This window comes from Ochotona curzoniae, unplaced genomic scaffold, assembly GCF_017591425.1.
Source record: "Ochotona curzoniae isolate NIBS_2020 unplaced genomic scaffold, NIBS_Ocur_1.0 contig_1071, whole genome shotgun sequence".
Taxonomy (NCBI): Eukaryota; Metazoa; Chordata; class Mammalia; order Lagomorpha; family Ochotonidae; genus Ochotona; species Ochotona curzoniae.
Window position 1 is genome coordinate 7,150,112 of NW_024464939.1, and position 23,269 is coordinate 7,173,380.

Below are 23,269 nucleotides of genomic sequence, written 5' to 3' on the forward strand. Positions count from 1 at the left end.
TTGCTCACCTTTGAAAAGTTGGCAACTCAAACGTAGGAAAGCACTAGTGGAGTACCTTAAAGAAACAAGGAGAACCATAATCTTGGAAAAGAAAATGTTTTCCTGTGAACTGGACTGCAGAAAACCTTAAGTCATATCATCTCTAGTGTAAAAAAAAATTGCCATGTCTAGACTTTGTATTAAGCCCAGAATTCTATATCTGTGTAGAAGATTCTCTTCTAATTTACCCATTGCTCTTCCATGATAAGAAGTTATCAAGCCAGATGTGGCATAGAGAAGCAGCTGAAGATAGCTGTTGGAAAACCAGAAAAGCCCCAAGACCACAAGTCAGATGTACAGTTGGAATAGCAGCCTCCAACACCGTGTCATACATCTTTTGTACCACCTGCTACCATCTCTAGCATCTAAGAGTTGTCTTGGTGTGGTCTTTATCTTATATTGTGCATCCTTTAGGATACCTGAACTTAAAAAACTTCAATATTATCTCTTTGGGAATATAATCCTTAATCCTGAATCAATGCTTACCAACCAGCTGTCATAGGCAATGATCAATTTAATAAACGAAAAGGCCTGAACCCTTTGTAGATGGAAGCCAGGCTCAGGCTGAGCTTCTTCCTTTGAACCTGATTGAAGAGTAACTACTGATTACAACAGATCTACAAAATCTTGTAACCAAGATTTTTGCTTCAGCCTGGAAACCACATCCTTATTTCGGGTCTTGATTGCTTATATTTCCTTCCTCGTGTGAAGGTCAGGGACGTGCCCGGTCACCTGCCCCTTCTCCACCCCTTTCTCAAAGAGGACCCTGTTAAAGATGACCTGAAGAATGTCATGTGCTCTGTAGGTCTTTTATGCCCTTATGGAAAATACAGAGCTTAAGGACATGAAATTCATTTTCAAAGAGGTTGTCCATAGAAAGGATTGGGGTATCTGCATCAGAAATATGCTTGGTGCTGCTGTTTCTTTAAGATTTAATTTGAAAGATTAAGAGAGAAAGGGAGACACACACAGAGAGGATCTTCCATTCACTGGTTCACTCCTCAGATGGCTGTTAACAGCCAGGCCTGGGTCAGGGCAAAGGTAGGAACCAGGAGTTACTTCTTAGTCTCCTGAGTGTCATGTTTCCAAGTGTTTGGGCCATCTACTGCTGCTTTTCTCAGGTTATTAGTAAGGAGTTGAGTTAGAAGTGGAGCAGCTGGGACAAGCAGCCTAACCTACTAGTACATAATGTCATGCCCTTGATAAAGTTTTATGCTATTCCTCAATGAAATTCCTGCAGTAAAATATGTTGATGTACTCTGACCAGATCTAGCAGTTACTTACTGTTGGACAGTGAAAGTCATGCTAGTTTCCTATTGGCTGTTGTCCTTGATGAGTATCTGCATGTCTTGCCTTGGTTCAATCAGATGCTCGCCACACAGTTACACGTGGTGCAATCCTCTCTTGCTGATTTACTCTTTGGTTGGTGTTGGCTGAGATTTAGACTATTCCTGTCAACATGCTGCTTCCTCTTGAAATCTAAAGCTTTTGCATAATATTTGTTACTTTTCTGAAGCTTCCTTTTTTTTTGAACAAAGGAAGTGAAAATTAAAAGAAATTATTTTTGCTGTCAAAGTCATTCTTTTCTTTTAGCAAAATAACTGAAAAATTACTCAAAAGTCAGCAATGTCTGTAAGAGCTCATGTTCAAACAAAATTGCTGATCACGATGCATTTCCTGAACCCTCAGTAGCTTTGGAAATTTAAGAAAACTTGTCAGAATTTTTTTTTTTTGAAAATTTGGTAATATTTAAGATTCTCTACAATCCTGGTCTAATCCACCTGTTTGGATTAAAAATTTCTCAAAGTCTTGTCATTTTCTACACTGGTGTCTTTTTTTTTTTTTTTCTAAATGTCTACTTTTTTTCATCACTGTCAATTAGTATAGTCAAAACTTCCCCCTCCTAAAAGATGACATTAAAATTCCACATTTTTCTTAAGTTTTAAAAACCTTGCCAGAGAGAATGGACACTGTTTTCTCTCTAAACTTCTGGTTTTATGTTTTTCTTGGGGTGAAATTAATTTTCAACATACATTTACATTAATGCCCATCTGTATTAACTGTAAAAGCAGGAGGCTTTACTGAATACATGTTTTTGGAGGACTTCTAGAACCCTGAATCTTACCTTGCACTGGCTAAGGACACGATGGGCATTTGTTCCTCAGCGGTAAGGCTTCTCTCTACATTCACATAAGCATGGTAACTCACCAGGGAAAGAGAAGTAAAGGAAACAATTCCTGCTTGGTGCTTTACCCCGAGACACAGATGCTTGTTTCTTGCTTTTTACGTAATTTTTCATCTATGAGAATTACTGTTTTAGAGCAGTTGCAGCAATGTTGTCCCCTTTGCAGTCTTTCACATGAATAGACAGATGCCGGTGGAAAGTGACTTCTCGCCACCTAGATGAGCTAGAAATGCTGGCAAGGAGGTACTATAGCCTTCTCTCTAATGATCAAAAACAGTGCGAAGAGGATATCATCCTCATTAGATTCAGAACACCAGTCACATCAGATGTTGGAGAATAAGAAAAAAGCAAAGACAAGATGATAGGAAGAAAAAACAAGAATATTGTTGGGATATTAGAGGGTAATTTGCTAATGTCTCCGAAGATCTAAATCCTGCATATCCATTAGCAATGAAATTTCTCTTTTGGGAATCCAACCTAATGAAGTTTAGCATGAGAAAGCAGTGGAAAATGTGCAATGCTATTGCTGTACTAACTGGAATACCAAGGAAATGAAGCAATATAGATGAAGAAAAATGGGGGTTGTCAAATGCATCATGGCATCTACAACACACTGCAATACAATGCAGTCACGGAATAAGTAAATCTTTAGATAACTTCTGTGGAAAATTGCACCAGGTTACATTCAAAAAGACAAACTCTAGGTAGTACGTGATGTAGACCCTCCGATGCAGTGTCAACAGTAAAAGCAACTCCTTCTATTTATGTTGCATATAAACATATGCATATGTGTAAAATGTTTTCACATAGAAAAAATTGAAAAGGTGTACATCAAAACATATGAGTGGTTATTTCTGAGTTTTGAAACATGCATGCATTGTCAAAATACAGTATTAATATATTTTCTTATTTAAAAAATCAATAATATAAATGTTATCCTGAAAGGCTGTTGTGAGAATTAAATGAAATGAATATATGTGAAGTGACTATAATACTGACTTGTAACGAGAACTAAGTACATTTTAGCAAAAATATATTTTTTTAAAAAAACAAATCAGATGTATTTCTTTTCAATTAAAATAATTACATAAGATTGGGCCTGGCACAATAGCCAATAGCCAAGTGGCTAAAGTCCTCACCTTGCAAGCCTGGGATCCCATATGGGTGCTGGTTCTAATCCTGGCGGCCCCGCTTTCCATCCAGCTCCCTGTTTGTGTCCTAGGAAGGAAGTGAAGGATGACCCAAAGCCTTGGGACCCTGCACCCGCGTGGGAGTCCCTGAAAGAAGTTCCTGGCTCCTGGCTCCTGGCTTCGGATAGGTGCAGCACTGGCCGTTGCGGCCACTTGGGGAGTGAATCATTGGATGGAGGATCTTCCTCTTTGTCTCTCCTCCTCTCTGTAAATCCGCCTTCCCAATAAAAATAAATATATATTTCTAAAATATAATACGATAAAAAATTTAGAGCAATGGATATCTGGATCAGTATTAGTATGAATTTCAGTTCTCTGTCCCTAAAATGATTCAGCCTTAAATCAGTGTGAGCAATAGTTGGGACAAGGTTACTGGGATCTATCTTGCCCCCTGGTGGTTGCTAAGTGCCTAGCTAGAAAGTTGATAAAGCATAGAGGAAAGAACATGTCCACTTGACTCCTGCTTGGTTTGTTACCCTCAGAGGAGAATTCCTGCAGCAACTGCATCTAAAGCTGTTTTATGTCCATTGTCTTAACCTCCTTAACACTCAGTTGCTGATTTTCCTGACATCCTTGACATCAGTACTGGCTAAACCTGTTTATGTTTTCTGTTCTTGCTAGATTTGCTTCAGTGCAGGTGATTGCAAGTGCAAATACAGCCTCATCCTTGAAGCTTTAGCTTCGGTACTTCTGTCCAATCTTTTCTCAGATTCACATGCGAACATTATGCTCTCATACACAAGCAACTAGCTGCCATTTTAAAGCAGGTGTTTATCTTTGTGGATGTTTTTATAGAATGTTTAAGTATGTATTTTGTTCAATCAACCATTTTCATAGGCGGGCCATCTATGCAATCACATGAGACCCCATGCTTAGCTTAATTCTCTGCTATTGTTCTCTTGAAATCACTAAACATTTTTTAAAATCGGGAGCCTTGTGGTTTTATTTGCACTAGGCCTCACAAAGTACAATTTAAAACAAACTCGTGATTTTACATTTAGAGAATCAGAGTTTGTCTGACAAATGAGGACACCGAGGCCGGGCGTGATTGTAAGCTGGAATATCAATGAAAGTTTATTTACTGGTTTTAAGAGTTTCTTATTGAGTCAATTGTCATCTGTAGGGCTTTCCTATCTCCCTTCCCTTCCCCTTCCCCTCCCCTCCTCTCTCCTCTCCTCTCCTCCCCTCTCCTCTCCTTTCCCCTTCCCTCTCCTCCCTTCCTCTCCCTTCCCCTCCTTTCCCCTCCCCTCCCCTCCTCTCCTCTGCTCTCCCTTCCCTTCCTTCCCCTCCGCTCCCCTCCTCTCCTTTCCTCTCTTCCTTTGAGAATTATTTATTTGTTTGAAAGGCAGAGTCAGAGAGAGAGAAGAAGCAGAGAAAGAGCGAGAGAACCTCACTCTCCAACTGCCCCCACTGCGGGTGGGCCAGGCCAAGCCAGGAGCCTGGAGTTCCATCCGCATCTCGGACAAGGAGGGTAAGGGCAAAGTACTATTCACCAGACTACATTTTCAGGGACATGGTATTAGAATCTCCACCTTACATAACTCTTCCATTAGAGGACAAACTCTACATTCATTTTATGTCTAATGTTAGAATGTAGCAGAGCCCTTGACACATAGCAGTTGCTTAATAACGTCCTGCTGATTAAGTGATTATATGTAGCAAGTCGATCAAGTATTGCTCTTTCAGAACCACCCCTGTGCTTTTCAATGCACAAAGTGCTTGAGCCTTTTAAGTGTTGAAAGTCTTACAGCAGCTGAGGTTGAAACACTCCTGCCTAGTACTTACTCCCCGCTGAGCAGTCCCGGTGATTCTCTTGATGTAAAGCCCTTACAGCAGCCAATTTCAGAAGAGATTTTCTGGCCAGAGACTCCGTATTACAGATGCATACAGGCATCAAATAATGTATTTCTTAATATTGCTGGGAATTTAATTATTGTGATCACAATTTAAGTGATAAAATACTGTGCAAGGGTTCGCGGTAAGGAAGACAAATGAAGGTATTTTAAAATGTTTGTTGCACTGGAAGGCTGTAGCACTTTTAGAAACATTAAGGTTCAAAATTAGAACTGGTAGTGTTCTTAGTTCTTAAAAATATAGAGGAAAGGGTGAGGGTAGGATTGTGGTATAGTAGCTTAAGGCAAGGCTTGGGATACTCATATTCCTTACCAGTGTGCTGGTTTGTGGCCCTACTGCCCAGTGTCTGACCCCGTTTCCACATAATGCACCTGGAAGCCAGTATACGATGGCCTGAGGACTCGGCTCTGCTACCCATTGGGATATCTGGGTGTAATTCCTATCTCCTGATTTTAGCCTGGCTCAGTTCTGGCTGTTAAAACTATCTGGGGAATGGAAAATGGATAGAACATCTTGCTCTTTCTGTCAAATGAATGAAAAGAAATAAACAAAAAATATATAGAAAGAGTATTGAGGAATTTGCCAAATGATGTTGAGATTAAGGATGAATTTTTTATTTATATAGTTTTCTGTAACTTACAGTGGATTTTCTATCCTTCTAAAAATAGATTGATTTGGAAGGCAGAGTTAGAGAGAGAGAAAAACCCCTGTTATGCACTAGTTTATTCCCCAAAAGCCACACCAGCCAGGGTTGGGTCAGGTCAAAGCCAGCGCCAGGAGCCAACAGCTCATTCCAGGTCTCCTATATGGGTTCAGGGGCTGAAGAGCTTGGGCCATCCTCTGTTGCTTTTCCAGGCCTATTAGCAGGGAGCTGCATCAGAAGTGGAGCAGCTGGGAATCAAACCAGTGTTCGTATGGGATGCCAGCAGTGCAGGTGGTGGCTTATCCCACTGCACAGAGTACTGGCTTTTTCTATTGCTTTTTATTTAAAATAGAATTAAAATCCTTTCACTTACTTGCAGATTCTCTCTTCTTTTACCTTAGGATTTCTAGAGATCATTGCTTTCCTTCATTCATTCATCATAAATTAATCATAAACTCTATTTAGTCATGCTAACTTGACCTTCAGTATGTCTATAAACACTGTCACCTTAATATTTCAAGTCTAAATTTTTAAATGATTTCTTTCGTTTTAAGTTCCCTCCCCATAATGCTCGCTTTACAATAGCATTAGAATTATTTCCTCCAAATACATATCAAGTCAGTCCCCTCATTTTGTAAGGCCGTAAGAATTCAAAATTAAAAAGCAAACAAAAAATTATTAAAGTAGCATTTTGCAGCACTATTTAGAGTGACTCAGAGTTGTACATTAGAGACTCTACTTACTAGATACAAGGATTCAGACACATGACTAATTTCTTTAATATCTAAATCTGTTTTCTTTCCTACTTTATTAATTTTATTTGTGAGAAAGTGAGAGGTGGGAGAGTAAGACTGCTTCATTTCACTGGTTCATTTCCTCAAATCCTGTAACAACAGGCATCTGGAACACACCCAGTCATCCACATAGGTGGCCGGAAGTCAAGTCTCCGTTAGCAGAAAGTTAGCCCCAACACCAGCCAGGCATCTAATGCAGCTACTAAGATGTGGAACATGAGCACCGTTTCAAATGATTAATTATTTTCATATTATTTCAAAGGGTAGGGAGAGGAGAGAGAGAGAGAGAGAGAGAGAGAGAGAGAGAGAGAGAGAGAGATATTGAGAATCTATTCCATCTGCTAGATCACTTCCCAAATATTGCCAACAGCTAGAGCTAGGCAAGACAGAAGACAGGAGCATGAAACTCAGTTTAGGTGTCCCATGTGAGTGGCAGGGACCCAAGCCCTTTGGCTTTCATTTGTGTCACATAAGACACTTTTTAGCAGAAAGCTTCATCAGAAGCAGAGGTGCTGGGACTCCACAAGGCCCTGGGATTTGGGATGTGGTGTTTCTGTGCCAAATGCCTACCTTTCAAGATGTGGCATTTTAGTTGACATCTTGAAAGGTAGGCTAAACATATTCCCTGCACTTTTTATTTATTTTTTTTAAAGATTTATTTTTATTATGTTTTTATTGGAAAGGCAGATATACAGAGAGGAAGATCTTCCGTCCGATGATTCACTCCCCAAGTGAGCGCAACGGCCGATACTATGCCAATCTGAAGCCAGGAGCCTCTTCCTGGTCTCCCACGCTGGTGCAGGGTCCCAAAGCTTTGGGCTGTCCTCGACTGCTTTCCTGGGCCACAGGCAGGGAGCTGGAAGGGAAGTGGGGCCGCCGGGATAGAACCGGCACCCATATGGGATCCCGGGCGTGCAAGGCGAGGACCTTAACCAGTTGCGCCACCGCGCCGGGCCCCACTTTTTATTTTTAATAATGTTCCAGGAAATAAGGATGATGACTCCGCTTGCTTACTATTGAACAGGCACCATGTAGACAATCATCCTAAAAGCAGGGACTTTCCCATCGGCCAGATGACAAATGAATGCTTAGTGGTTAAACTGCCTGTGGTCACCCAGCAGAAGTGGTAGACGCGTTCATCCTCTTTATCTTTACAGTTTTTCTGGTAGTGAACTGCTCCTCATCTTGCAGGGCGCTGACCACTGAGATGTACAGTGTACAGCACACATGAAATGTAAAATGGAGGTACTTTTCTGAAATACTCTCTTTACTTGGTGACTTTTACTTGGAGACATACAGTCAAACCCTTACCCTGGCCTGGTTCTTTGCTCTCCTATCCCAGTCTATCCTCCTACTTCTGTCTAGGGCCCAGTTCCGCCACAGATGACTTGTCATCTCTGAGCACAAAATCCTTTTACGCTCCACTTGATCCTTCATCCATGGTTATTTTCAATATTAGCTCAAGGTATATTCTCTCTGCAAAATCTGTTTTTTAAGGATTTAAGTATTTGAAATTCAGAGTTACACAGAGAGAGGGAAAAGCAGATACAGAGATCTTCCATCCACTGGTTACTCCCCCAAGTTTCTGAGATAGCCAGGGCTGAGCCAGGCAAAAGTCAAGAGCCAGGAGCTTCATCCAGATCTCCAATGTAGGAACCAGAGGCTATCTTCTGCTGATATTTCCAAGGCATTAGCAAGGAGCCAGATCAGAAGTGGAGCACCTGGAACACAAACTGGTACCCCTGTGAGATGCTGATGTCATAGGTGGCGGCTTAACCTGCCATGGCACTCTGGCCCCTCTTTGCAAATTCTTCCAAAACCAGAATTAGTTGTTGCAATTGTCTAGGCTCCTCTGATTGACTGTTCAAACGTCTACTTTGGCTTTTGCTTAACTTTTTTCTTTTCTTTTCTTTCTTTCTTTCTTTCTTTCTTTCTTTCTTTCTTTCTTTCTTTCTTTCTTTCTTTCTTTCTTTCTTTCTTTCTTTCTTTCTTTCTTTCTTTCTTTCTTTCTTTCTTTTTTTTTTAACCAATTATGGGCATATATACTTTTATCACTAGGATGTAATCTCTTAGTAAACCAAACTTAAGTAATTTATGATTTGACAATCAAGTGACACAGAGGCCAGCTCAACAGTTCTCTAAAACCTTCCCCAGGTGTTAATAACAGACATTTGGCACCTGGAGAAACCTCTCTGACAAGTCCAGGTGCATAGCACCCGGGTGCATGCCACAATGTAAAGCTTGGAGAAGGTTTCTAATGCACAATGGGGACAATTAAGCACTTTGATTGATTTCGAGGAGTGGCTGTCTAAAGCTATTTTCAGTTTGTGACCTTTAACTTGAGGTTCTTTTTTGAGATCCTCAACTGTAATTCTTAGATCATTGTGTGAGTACTGAAGACCATCTTTGCTTAACCATCTATATTCAGAAAACCTTTTCTTCAAAGATGTATTTTATTAATTTCAAAGACAGCATTAGAGAGAGACCAAAAGAGAGGAAAACTGGAGGTGGGTGAGCGCGTTTCATCCACTGGTTTGCTCCCCAAGTGGCTCCAATGGTTCCAATGGCTGGGGCTAGACAAGGATGAATCAAGGCGCCAGGAGCATTAGCAAGGAGCAGGATAGGAAGTGGAGCAGCTGGGACCCAATCTGCAACCCTATTTTAGGCTGGTGCTATGGGAGGTAGCTTAACAGAGTACGCAGCATCAGTCCCCTATATCCTCAAAGTTGTAGTCCCTACAGTGAATACTTTGAGCACTTGAAAGAATTCTTAAAAAGAGGGCAGGGCCCAGAACGATGGTTCAGTCGCTAAATCCTCTGATTGCACATGCCAAGATCTCATTGATCACTGGTTTGAATCCCAGCTGCTCCACTTCCTATCCAGTTCCCTGTATGTGGTCTGAGAACGCAGTGGAGCATGGACCAAAGCCTTAGGGCCCTGTACCCACTTGGGAGTCCTGGAGAAGGCTTCTGGGTCCTGGCTCTGGCCATTATTGCAGTGAACCAGTGGATGGAGGGCCTTTCTCTATGTATCTCCTTTTCTCTGTACATCTGCCCTTCTAAAATAATAAATAATCTTTTTTTTAAAAAAAAAAGGGCTAATGTAAAAGGAGATGAGACATTCAAATGCTGCTGCCGAGTGTTGAGTAGGAGGGAGAAAATAATACAACTTGGGCTTATATTGAATAGTCTCTTCATTAAAATGCTGTTGTATTCATTCTTTTGTATCCTACAACTGTGTATAATTATAGTATACTCACAAAGTCTCCAGAGAGTCTTGCTATTAAATGTTTTAAAAAATCTATTCCAGACATTCACAACAAGTTTCATATGTCCAGCAAATATAACACATACAATTTGTGAGACTTATGATTGTGTCTGTTGCATTAATTTACACTGAGACTCTATGAAGCTTGACTCAATCGTTACTGTAATGATATCTTGGGCATTTCCTAACAGGACAAGATGTAATTCCTTTTAATGGGAATTCATGGGTATTAGCTAGATACTTTGCAAAATACTATAGAAAAAAAATATGCAAAGCAATTTCAGCACTGTGAGAAAGCTTTTCTCCATGTGTACACCTGTTGCTGTTGTAATACATCTCTACACTTTGAAGAGAAGCTGGATGCCGCCAGACTTGGGTACAGTAGAGTAGAATTCTGACAAGTTCTGTCAGTGTACATGATTGTCAAGGGGAACTCATGAAGGAGTGTGGAGAAGCGACAGAGTTGCCTTATGATGAGACATTTTTATTCAAAGGAACTCAACGGAATAACTCAGTTCTTTCTGAAATACAGAGTGTACTCCCAGGCCACTTAGATTAGGATGTTCTGAAGCTGGGCTCTAGGACTGTCCGATTTTTTTGAAGACCCACAGACATTTCCAATTTGTTCATCATTGTATAAGCTACTAGGGCAGTGACGAGATCATTAGCTTTTTAGACTGTTGGACCTGGAGTAGAATTTTTACCCAGTCTTGCTTTTTGTGATTTGGGCAAAATATTACTTTCTGGCTCTCAGTTTCTCTAATTTAGAAATGGAGATAGAAACATCTGTGCAGAGTTCTTGTGAAGACATACATAAAAACATCTGGTTGGAGTAAGGATCTGCAGGAGGCTGATAAGTAACCTAAACACATTGGGCCTGTAAGACAAAAGAGGCTTTCGTAGACTGAGTCTAACTGGAGAACATAAAGCTTGCATCATGTATTCAATTTTTAAAAACCCACCAAATTGACCTCACAAAACATATCAGCAGGTGGGACATCCACTTTAGATTTTTAACACATTAGGCAATTAATAATATCTATAAAATACAAAGTATTAACAAAATATTTATAAAATATAAAATACTAAGTTTTCTGTAAGTGCTTTTTCTAGCTCTGTAAAGATTCTGCTAAATACAGGGAGAGTTATTGAATCAACAAATATTCAATGTCCATTATGTACAAGTAAGCCCAGCTGGAGATAGTAAAAAATGAATTAAGAGTATATAGACAATAGGGAGGGTGAATAAAGTGAAGCACATCATTAGTAACAATATTAATACTACAGAAAACTACCTTTGCAATTCTAATTTTGTGTTAACCTGCTCTTCAGGGCTTTGTAACTATCTGTGTCCTTATATGTAATTTCTTCCAGATACTGGTAATGACTAGAAATACAGAATTTTAAGTTATATTTTTAAGTGTATTTTAATATGGTCTTTGCAGTGAAGGAAGCCTTGACATGGTGGCTTATTACTAAAGGACGATGCTTGCCCAATTAACGCTAGAATTCTTTCCAGATCTAAGATTTGATGATCAGAAAGCAATGAATCAGAATAATCACTGCAGAAAAAGAACAAGTGGCCAAATGACTCAGAGTCATTCTTAGAATTAGTGCATTTTCCCGTATATTTCAGGAAAACTTCCTCTATTGAGTTCTGACTCCCAAGCCAAAAATACAAAACCTGGCAGCTTTCAAGGCAGTTAAAATTGACTACTGTTTGTTATCACCGCAGTCAGAATTTCTGGACTCAACTAAAATGACTAATTTCATAAACCAACTGCTAACATCTACTTCCAACCTTATCTCCTCCCATTGTTACAGTTGAGATCTAGGCAAGCTACTGCACTCAACTTTGAGCTTCCTTAGCCTCACAATGGTGATAAGACTCAAGTAAGTCCTGTGGGAAGGTTAAATGAACTGTTTATAAAATGTCCAACACAACCCCAGCATGCAGGAATGTTCTATGAATGCTGCCTCATATTTTGATTATCATTTCTGTCTACAAGGAGCTAGGGCTGTTTTTTCCTTCAGCTTAGGAATCAGTAATGTGTGTGGAATGTTCTGTATCAGGCACTTTGGCAGAAGCATCACTTCTTGCAGCTTCTTTCTCCTGAGCAACCATTGAAGAGCAGATTTGCACTTGCATTTCATTGATTCCATAACCTCAACACTTTCCACTTCACCTTAACCATTTATGGTAGATGAAAGAGTGTCATGAAAGAAGCTGGCTTCTTTTCTTCTACCATCTTTTTTATGTTCTGCACTTCTCCCTACTGAAGATTTTTGTTGGGGATATTCCTGCACATCCCAATATGATGGACAACACACAGACACTCGAGAAACGCTCAGCCATGATAGAGCCCAATTTCTTCATCCCTGGCGTTAATGATCTTCCATAATCTGGTTGTAGTCTCCTCTCCTTTTACTCCCCGACTGCTGCCCTTCGGCATGTCTCATGCTAGTTCAAGCTGGTCTGCTGCCCATAAACTGGAAGAAGCAGCACCAACCCATTTCTGGGCTCAGCAACAAACATCAGCCCTTCTGCAAAGGCCTTCTAGATTTCCTCGAATAGGCCATATTCAACTTATTGTTCAACATTCGTTCCTGACTTGCTGCATATTTGTAAATTCTTCAAAAAACATCAGTATCTTTGTTTTACCTGTAAGTAAAATGGCAAGGATAACCTTAACCCAGTACGCTTATAAGGAACACCAAGGATGGCAAAGGTGGCATATTGGCACTAGCCATGAATCTCAAGTAAATCAATAACGATGTCTTTCTTGAACTATGGCTATTTCTTCCACATGTTTACTTTTACCAATGGTAGGAACAATTAGAGAGCTGTTAAAAAAAAAACTAGATTTCTAGACTCAATCTACATATCAAAATAAAGCATAAACAATAAGCAATGTAAAAAAAAATAAAGAATGAATCGAACGAAAGACAAGTGAATTTATTTATGAAGCTGGAGTGGAGAAGATTTCCTAAGCAAGGTAAACTAAAATATGCAGAGGCCAACAAATGAAAAATAACAATAATGATATTCTTAAGAAATACTTCATAAGTTAAAAAGTACTGAGGAAATATGATTCCATCTACATAAAGTTGAAATAAGGGGATGGGTGGAGTGGAAGACTATAGCAATAGACACTAAACAATGTAAGGAATTTTCTAGAAAAAAAAATACATAAGTAAATGAGAAATGGCTATTTATGAGGAAGAAATTGGTCAGGGAAGAAAGGGCATATGCAAGAGCCTTTGTTTCATGCTTTGTCAAACTCTCAGAACATTGTAGTCATGTCCTCTTGATTTCTTCCTTACAGGTGTTATTTATTATTAAGGTTGATCCATGAACAGCATGAAGTGATATGAAATATCAAAGATAAAGACTTTCCTTTAATTCTTGTCTTACCCACTATCCATAACAGAAGTTCACATCGATTTCCTTTTATGTCAAAGGCCTGTGATGCAGTTTTGTTTCCATGGAATGTTTTCTGGTTGGCATGATTAGACTCCAAGAAATATCTACTCCCATGTGAGAAAGACTGCTGACACATTCTTTTCCTCACAAACTACACTCACGTGTGGCAGTTCACCCAGCTTTGTTCAGCTTAGCAGTTGCATTTGAATGCTGTTAGTTCCATCCTCTTACTCACTGGACTCGGGGCCAGAGCCACTGATTCCTGTAGAGTGGATGATGGAGACATGGAAGAAGGGAGACAGGATGGGAGGATTATCTTCCCGGTCAGTTAGGTGGGTTGCTGGCCCTCCCTGCCCTTGAGGCAGTGCGTGTTAGAAGCAGTCAACGAGAAGAAGGCTGACACTGTCCTTTCTGAAGGCACCTGTGCTGCTTACACGTATCAGAATCCTAGGTCTCGGGAATGTTGCTGGCTGGGATGCCCGCAGTCTATAGCAGACTGCCTGGTTTGAGTTTCATCTCTGCTCTCTTCCAGCTTGCTGCCAATCCACACCCTGAGAGGAGACGCATGGTGCACTTATGCCCTTGTCAAATGTGCAGGAGATCTGGCTTGAGTTCCAGTCTCCTGGTTTTGGATTGGTTCAGCCCTGGCTGTTACGGACATCTGGGGAGTGAACCAGTGGATGGAAGATCTGTTTTTCGCTTCCGTGTATCTAAGTGCCTTTCAAATAAAATAAAAAAGAAATCCTAGACCATCTCCCAAAGGCCCTAGTGCCCACTTTGTTTTCATATATGTTTCTAATTCCTATTTTTATGGCACTTGACATTGTTGTGTCTTTAAAAGTTCTCTTTTAGCTATTATTGAATTTATAAGAAGCTCTTTTTAAGTTTATGGAAAAAACGATTAAAAAAAAACTTTTATCTTGGTGTGAAATTTCTTTTCGAACCTAGATGTAATGTTGTTTTTTTTTTTATATAATTAGTATGTTTTCATGAGATTGTTTGAGGACCCTCTCATGCAAGCCAGCATTTGTCACTGTTAGCAGTTTCTACAAACATGTTGAGTGCCTAGATACCAGACACCAACATAAGGCTTGGGCCCTATAGTTTCTATCTTATGCTTAAACTTTCATAGTTCTGTAAATAACATCTCAATTTTATTCACTACAGCAACAGAGCATTGATAGCAAATCCTGTTAGGACAACTGGAACACCAGAGTGCATTTCAAACGGTCTACCTGAGCAGTAGATTTAATTTGTTAACTGTATTAATTAAAGTACAATTTGTAACTGTGGAAAAGTTCAATTTTGTTTTTAGTCTGCATGCTGCCAAAGTGAGCACACTGAGCATTTTATAACTTGAAGAACCCATACATTGAAAGATTGGAACTGCTGGTGATAACAATAAACCACAGCCACTCAGCGGGTACTTACACGGTTACCAGGGGAACTGGGAGAGGTAGACGGGACCTCAAAAACAAGTCATGTTTCAAAGAGGAACCCAAATATTTCACAGCATTTGTAAGACCTTAATCACCAGCACTATTACTTTAAGAAAGAAAAGCTGAAAGCGCTCAGAAGAGGGTCACCACAAACAGACACACAGCACACACACACATACCATTTGTATAGACTTGAAATCTATTTTCTCTTAAGAAAACCGTGGCTCTGCTTATTCATGAGATACTGCAGTTAAACAAGAGGGAAGCCCTTACGTCTCGGCATCCTAACACCCCTGTAACCGTCAGGGTCCCTCGCTCGACACCTTACTACGCATTCTATGGTCACTTACGTCATGTAGGTGAAGAACGTGCTGAGGGGCTCCAGGGAATGATTCCGGAAATAGTTAAATTCTCTGCACAGTCTCAGTCTCATCTCGGTGTCAATTTTGGAAACAGTGAGAGGATTTGTTTGATTGGCCAGGAAGTTGCCATAATCGGTGGTCTGGAGATGAATTTTCAAATCTGAAATTAAGTGAAGCTCCAAATCAGGTTATATTTTCAACATGCATGGAAAGCTTTTTTTTTTTTAACATGAGTTGTACTTGAGACATTAAAATAAGTACATTCTTATTATGTTATAAAATTAATATAAGGCCCATATGATTTGGAGTTGACTATTGATGTCTAATGAGCAATTTAATGTAAATATGTACACATGTTCATACATACATAAGTATGTATATGATCCAGCATACCATGAACATTCTCAATTTCCTAAGAAATGGGTATTATTTAGTAGAACCAAGCAAAAAAAAAAAAAAATTAAGAAACACACCAAGTCCAGAGCAGGCAAATAGGTTTAACCTGCATCAATTTTAGCATCAGTTTCAGTCATGTAGAAATAGTTGGCTGGAACACTTTTGTGTAGGATACTAAGGCTCCAAACCACATCGGTGCAAAAATAATTCATCAGTGATAGTTCCCATGGGGACGGGGCGGCGGGAGGGTGGGTTGTAGAGGGAGTACCCAACACGGGTTAATTTCAATGTCCTTTCATTACTGATGAAGACATTGACGTTGAGTGAGGCTACATGGTGGAGTTATAAAATGATTGAGCTTGGACCAGGAGACAAGTCTACTTACTCCTGAGATCTAACCGCATTCTGCCCTTGCAGCCCTTAGACAGTGCGTGTTTGGGTTGCCAGATCATTGGATGGACTTGAATTCCAGCTGAACTTGTTACTTTCTCCTGCACACACCACGTGTGTTCTAGTACCCCCACTTTTGTGAGTACTGATTACTCCCCAGTATTTAGAGTTTCTCCCTCAATCCCCTTTCAGATTTGCTCTTTACTTAAGATATCTTTCGATGTCTGGTTATACTATTAAAATGTTGATTACCAGTGTAAGTTATTATCATACACCAGGTATTGCAATAAGTTTGTATTATCTTATTTATTTATTTGTTTATTTAAAGATTTATTTATTTTTATTGCAAAGTCAGATATACAGATCGGAGAGACAAAAGGAAGATCTTCTAACCAGTGGTTCACTTCCCAAGTGGCCATACCGGCTGAACTGTGCCAATCTGAAACCAGGAGCCAGGAACTTCCTCCATGTCTCCCTCCCAGGTTCAGGGTCGCAAGGCTTTGGGCCATCTTCAACTGCTTTCCCAGGCCACAAGCAGGGAACTGGATGGGAAGTGGGGCTGCTGGTATTAAAACCAGCATCCATATGGGATCCTGGCTCATTCAAGGTGAGGACTTTAGCCACTAGGCCATCACACCAGGCCTGTATTATCTCATAATATGCACAGTACTTCTATGAGGTGGAATGATTTTTATGCTGTTTTAATAACAGTAAACTTAGGCAGATTAATAACTTACTCAAGACCACATAGGTAAACTGTGATTTAATTACATAAACTAAAAACCCGTGAGTTACGGGCCACACTGTCGTGTAACAGGAAAAGACATGGCTTACAGCGCCAGACCCTCTATGGGCAACAGTTCAAGTCCCAGCTGCTCCATTTCTGATCCGCCTCCCTGCTAGTGCGCCAGTGGGTGATGGCCCAAACACTTAAGCTCCTGTCCTATTGTGAATGAAGTTCCTGAATCCTGGCTTCAGACCGAGTCATATCTGGTTGTGACATCCTTTTAGGGAGTGAAATCAGCAGCTGCAGGATCTCTCTCTCTCTTTCTTTCTCATCGTTCTCCCCTTTCTCTCTGAACACTTCTTTTCAAATAAATAACTAAATCTTTAAAGAAAAATAAAACCTGCAAGTGATCACCCACCAAATCATTTGGGTTGTTATGTTCTCAGCAAAGCCTTGATCCTCTCAGGCAGAGCCACTTAGGGTCATTCCAGCTGAATTTCAAAGTTCTTTGATAATATTTCTGGCATAGCATCTACTACAGGATATTATATTCTCTCAAGTATGTTAATCCCCAAAACCAGCTACACTACTTTGGTTCTGTCATTTGTCTCTGACTCACTGTGCAGTACCCAATGCGTAATTGTTACTGAATATCTCTACTTGAAATGTCTATAGGATCATCTTGCCTACATATGAGAGCATCCTGGAAATCATTGCTCTTGTTTATCTTTTAAGATTTATTTATTATTGGAAAGGCAGATTTACAAAGAGAAGGAGAGAAAGAGAGAAGGATCTTCCGTCCACTGGTTCAATCCCGAAGTGGCCATAATGGCTGATTCAGAGCTGATCCCAGGCTGGGAGCCAGGAGATTCTTCCAGGTCTCCAATGCAGTGGCAGGTCCCAAGACTTTGGTTATCATCTACTGCTTTCTTAGGCCGCAAGCAGGGAGCTGGATGGGAAGTGGAGCACGTGGGACATGAAACAGCACCCATATTGGATCCTGGCAGTTGCAAAGCAAGGATTTAGACACTAGGCCACCTGGCCAGGCCCAGATTATTGCATTTGTAATTCAAACCTTCCTTAAATGTCTGGTATGTGTTGTCAGTTACAAGATACCCAAAGAGGGATCAGACATAATATAGCACCAGCAACAAATGATTCAAACAATGAATTAAATTTACTGATAAATATTTTGCTTTTTGCAACTACAGAATAGGAGCCCAAGAGCCACAGGAATGGGGTCAAGAGGTCTAGGAAATTTTATTGAAGGAAGGTAGGCCAGAGATGGGTCTTAAAGTGCTATGTGACAGTGGGAGGAAAGCATTCCATGATTAGTACAGTTATGCTATGTGCAAAAAGTGCAAAGAAATCCAGTGGTATTAAAGCAGTCGATGAGGAAAGTACAACTAGAACTGTCATGTGACTTAGCAATCCCACCATGGAGGATACATCCAAAGGAAATGAAATCAGTATGTCAAAGAGACATGTGCACTGCTATGATCCTTGCAACATCATATACAATATCCAGGAAAGGGAATGACCTGCAGTAGTCATTTGCAAATTATCGGAAAAAGAAAATATGATCAGGGCAGTTGCATCGTCTGCCACGGCACCGCTGACTGGTCAAGCTCCAGCAAAGGAAAAGCCAGAATTAAGGAGATCTTTACACCGAGGCTCATACTATGCAGATTGACTGCAGAACAACAGTTGGCAGAGCACCCAGGAAGAAACTGGCCTCAAAACACTGCTCACAAGAGTGCGCCCTCTATTGGAGGGGTGAAGAAACACAGTCACTGCGGACCTGCTACTGAGATGCTGAATGAAATGAGACATTATCAGTTCACCGATAATCACTTCTGATTCACTCCCTTTCCAGCTCCCGATATGAGAAATCGCTCAGGACTTTAAAACAGACCTGCGCTTGCAGAGTGCGGCCATTGGCGCTCTACGGGGAGCAGGTGATGCTTGTCTGATTGTTCTTTTTGAAAACACCAAAACCTGTCCTGACCACACACATGAAGAACATTCTCAAGGATCCACTATGATGGAAAAGATCATTCTCAAAATTTTTTTCTTCTTCGTGCTACTGGCACTTCCGAACAGTAGATACTATTTCCCCATGCGTTCAAAAGGTACCTTAAGTATACAATAGCGAGTGGAAAAATATGGAGCAGAAATCAAATATTGGCAGTTTTCCATTTTCATTTGTGTGTGGATTTTTAATACAAACTCGGGAGAATAAAGCATTCATGCACATCAAAATGTCTCAGTGAACACATTTCAGTAATTCAAATTTCTACAATTAAAAAATAAATCTGTTAAATTTTTCTGGAAAATACAAACATTTCTTACTGATAACAACCAAATGATGTTTGTAGCATTTTTATGCTATGGCAGGTGCCATCCAACCACTACACTGTTCTGAGGCATCCTATATGCAAGTCCATGATTTGAATGTTGTTCCCTGTACAGTTTCTTTAAGTGTGCTGTTAAAATATATTGAACTATTTAATAAAAGAAAATGCGATCAAGATAGACTTTACAATACTATTCATCCTTAAAAACAGAGGAAACTCAGGATAAGCATAAGGATTGAACTGTAGCTTGGTTTGCCTGTATCCCTTATCGGAGTGCATGGCCTGAGTTCCGGCTCCTCCACTTTCAATCCAGCTTCCTGCTGATGCCCTTTCTAGTAGACAACAGGTGACACCTAAAGAATTAAGGTCCTCACCATCCAACTGAGAGACCCAGATGACGTTCTGAGCTTCTGCGTGTAACCTGATCCAATCCTGGCTGTTTAGGGACATTTGGGGGAAAAAAATGGAAGAGCTCTCTCATTTCTCAATCCCTCTGCATTTCAAATAAAATAAAAACAACTAACCCTTTAAAAGAGAAGAAAATCCTGTTCTTTAAAACAATAGGGAGCAACTCGCAGGACACAGTATTACATGAAATAATTCCAGCAGAGACAGACAAACACTGCAAGATCTCATTGAGCTATAAATTTTTTTAAAGTTAAATTCAAAGAAATGAGATTTTATAATGTAGTTATCAGGTGTTAGGGAGATGGAAGAATGAAAAGATTTTGGTTAAAGAATACAAATTTTGATTAGATAGGTGCGATAATTTTATGAGAGTTACTGTATACAATCTGGTGACTATAGAAAATATCAATGTGATATACTTAGAAATACAAAGAGAGCAGATTTTAGTGTTCTTACCATGAAAAAATAAGCATGTGGGGGAAATGTTTAATTAAACATTCTACACTGCACACACAATTAAAAATACTTTGTACATGATAACTATATATAATTTTTGTCTGCTTTTTAAGTGATAGAAATGGAGAGGCAAGAATTAAAGCTTGGGGGCCTGGAGCGGTAGTCTAGTGCCTAAACTTCTCACGTTGAATGCTCCAGGATCCCATATAGTACTGGTTTGTATCCCAGATGCTCCACTTCTCTTTCAGCTCCTCACTCCCCACTTGTGGTCTAGAAAGCGGTAGAGCAAGACTCAAAGCCTTGGGACCCTGCACCCGCATGGGAGATCCGGAAGAAGCTCCTTGTTTGGGATTAGCTCAAGTAATCTTTCTCTCTGTTTCTCATTCTCTCTGTAAATCTGATTTCCATTAAAAATAAATCTTAAAAAAAAAAAAAGAATCAATGCTTGGGCAAGAGTTGTGCAACGGTGAAACATCATTCGGGATACTCGCAATCCGTATGAAGGTGCCTAGTTTGTGTCCTGACTAGTCTGTTTTTGATCCAGCTTCCTAAGAGGCTACAGGTGATGATTAATCTTGGGTCCCAACCCACAGGTAGACCTGAACTGAGGTCCCCATTTCTACCCCAGGTCTACCCCCCGAGCCTGCCCAGCCCTGACTCGTGGGGAGCATTTGGGAGACGAGCCAGCATAAGGAAGGTATCACTTTGTCTTTCAAATAAAAGGGAAATAAATAAACGTTAAAAATAAAACAAGAATCAAAACTATAGTAATAAGCAGGGTTTGTCTGAAGAAGTGCTTTGGTATGACATCTTTATTTTCAGGGTAACGGAGAGTCACGTGGGGAGCCGGTGTGCCAGTGGCTGGGGAAGGGTAGATCTGCAACAAAGGCGGACCGAGGCTGCTGGCTGGCTGAGGTTCAGGACACAAGCGTTCTTTCTCTGCTTCTGGAGATGCTCTTTATCTGACTCCAGAATTTATTTGCTCAATTGTCTATTTAATTAACTTAATTTAAAGCAATTATGCCTTTTTTCCCCCTACTGCTTCCTTGACATTTTTTTTCTGGAGGTTCAGATTTTTTTTTTTTTTTAATGTGATTTGACAGTTTGCCTTCTCAGCAGCAAGGAATATTTGCCAACAAAAGTGACACAAATCATGTTTCTTTCAAAAGCATGGTATTTTGCTCAGATGGCATATGTTTCTTTTAAGCTAGATAGCTTTCCAACCTTTCAGCTGCCAGTGAGATACGGAAATTCAATGACTCCAGTGTTTGAGGCTGCGCAGGAATGGTCGCTAGGGCAGTGGGCGGAAACACCAGTGAAATGCCAGCACGGCCTTTGCCAGCACTGCAGAGACCCGCGGGCGCTGACAGCTGACACGTTTGCTCTGAGATAAGGAACAACTGCCAGTAAGCAACGGTGGTCATAGTCTCACAGTGTTGGAAACGGGTTCACTTAACGTTTTTCTTGCTTTTCCTAAGTCCTTGTGTAAACAGACATGTGGCTAACAGAACTTCATGAACAAATAACTTTGGAATAGAGAGAGCTCCTGCGGGGCGGGAGGATGTTAATGCATTATTAGCTAAAGTGATTTCTTAGGAAAAGAGGATAATTCAAAGCCTCCCAAGCCACGTAGGAATAATGCGTGGGCCACCCGCAGAGACTATTACGCTGCTTTTTTATACAGAAAGATACCATAGAGAGTGAATAAAAAAAAATACATACCTACGTATGTATAAATGACAGTGAAAAACTGGAATCACCGCAAATCTAATAGATTCTGAATAGCAATGGAATACAAGGACTCAATTGGGCTACTTATAATAAATATCAGAATCTCTCACAGTGTAACTATGATTGCCTGCATCCTTGTACTTCACTTCTGTAGATTAAAGAAGCTATCTGAGGTTGCTTGGCAGGTGGGTCAGGTTGCTTGTCTGCGGTTCCTAAGCAGAACGCAACTTTCCCCCTACAATCTGCTGTGCTGATTTTAGGGAAGTTATCTGACTTTGTCGAATGCAGTTTCCTTATCTGTAGAATCCAGACTTTCAGGTTATTGCACGGATTAATGATGGTGGAGCTAGACAAAGAGCCAGCCTCTGGAAGGCACTGCAAAGTATTAGCTTACTCCTCTCAAGTGAATTCATCCATTTCCAAACTCGTTTGATTGAGTGGTTAAGACCTTTAGCTTTTATTTGCTAAGCTAGAATTTCTTAATCAATACATTATAATATGCCATCAGATTTTTAAAAATATATTTATTTATTTTTATAGGAAAATCAGATATACAGAGAGGAGGAAAGACAGAGAGGAAGATCTTCCGTCTGATTTTGCACTCCCTAAGTGGCCACAACAGCCGGAGCTGTGCCAATCAGAAGACAGGAACCAGGAGCTTCTTCTAAGTCTCCCATGCAGGTGCAGAGTCCCAAGGCTTTGGGCCATCCTCAGCTGCTTTCCCAGGCCACAAGCAGGGAGCTGGATGGGGAGTGGGACTGCCAGAACTAGAATTGGTGCTTATATGAGATCCTGACTCATGCAAGGCAAGGATTTTAACCACTAGGCTACTGCACTGGGCCCTGACACATGTTGTGATTAGTCTGATTTTAATGTCTCCCCATGATCAGGTATCATTTTTTCCCCTTTTGCCATATGCTGCTGTTCTTGCATCATTGAAAGTTCAGAGCTCGTATCTCTTGTATTTCTGCTGATTTGTGCTCCTTGCTTCTGTGGTTCAGGACAGCCATTTACACCTGCTTTACTGTGGTGGTTTCTTCGGATCTTTTTTCCTGACTCTTTAACCTGAAGCTCTCCCTGCTTCAAGTTTTATCTTTCCTAAGGATTGTTTTGAATCTGGTCATGATCCTAAAGGCAGCTGGAAGTTTTAGGCAGATTGAAAACCAAAGTCCATAGAGTGTGTAAAATGTTTTATCACCGAGACCGAGGTTTATGGAGATAAGTTTTTTACCCTTCACAATCACCCCCATTTCCTAGATGAGGAACTCGGGCTCAGAGAAACCACTTAGGCATGCTTCTCCATGCACACACGTGTCTGAAGAGCCAGGTCCTTGTTCAGAGCTGGTATCTGGAAAGTTCATCATCCCCAATAAGGGGCTTAACATTTTTCCCCACCTAAGTCCTGGCCTGATTTCTAGGTGTTTCACTGTGGCAGCCAACTGGCATGATGTCCACTTGAGATTTTTACGTTTGATTCTGCCTGCCTGGAATGTCTTGCCATCCAGCATTCCCCTCCAGCAAACCCCACCTCATCTGTCTTTTCTCAACCCATTCATGTGCAACATTTGGCTCACTTTTGAGTATGTATTAAAACCATTTTTGTATTC

At 40.5% G+C, this 23,269-nt stretch overlaps 1 protein-coding gene across 1 annotated transcript in view; it reads right to left on the reverse strand.

Annotated features, from left to right (window-relative positions):
* ATP6V0D2 (ATPase H+ transporting V0 subunit d2) overlaps positions 1-23,269 on the reverse strand; it is a 54,274-nt gene that overhangs the window by 24,415 nt on the left and 6,590 nt on the right. The window contains exon 2 of the mRNA XM_040995338.1: positions 15,186-15,357. Coding sequence (XP_040851272.1) covers positions 15,186-15,357 — 172 coding nt within the window. The remainder of the gene's footprint in view (positions 1-15,185; positions 15,358-23,269) is intronic.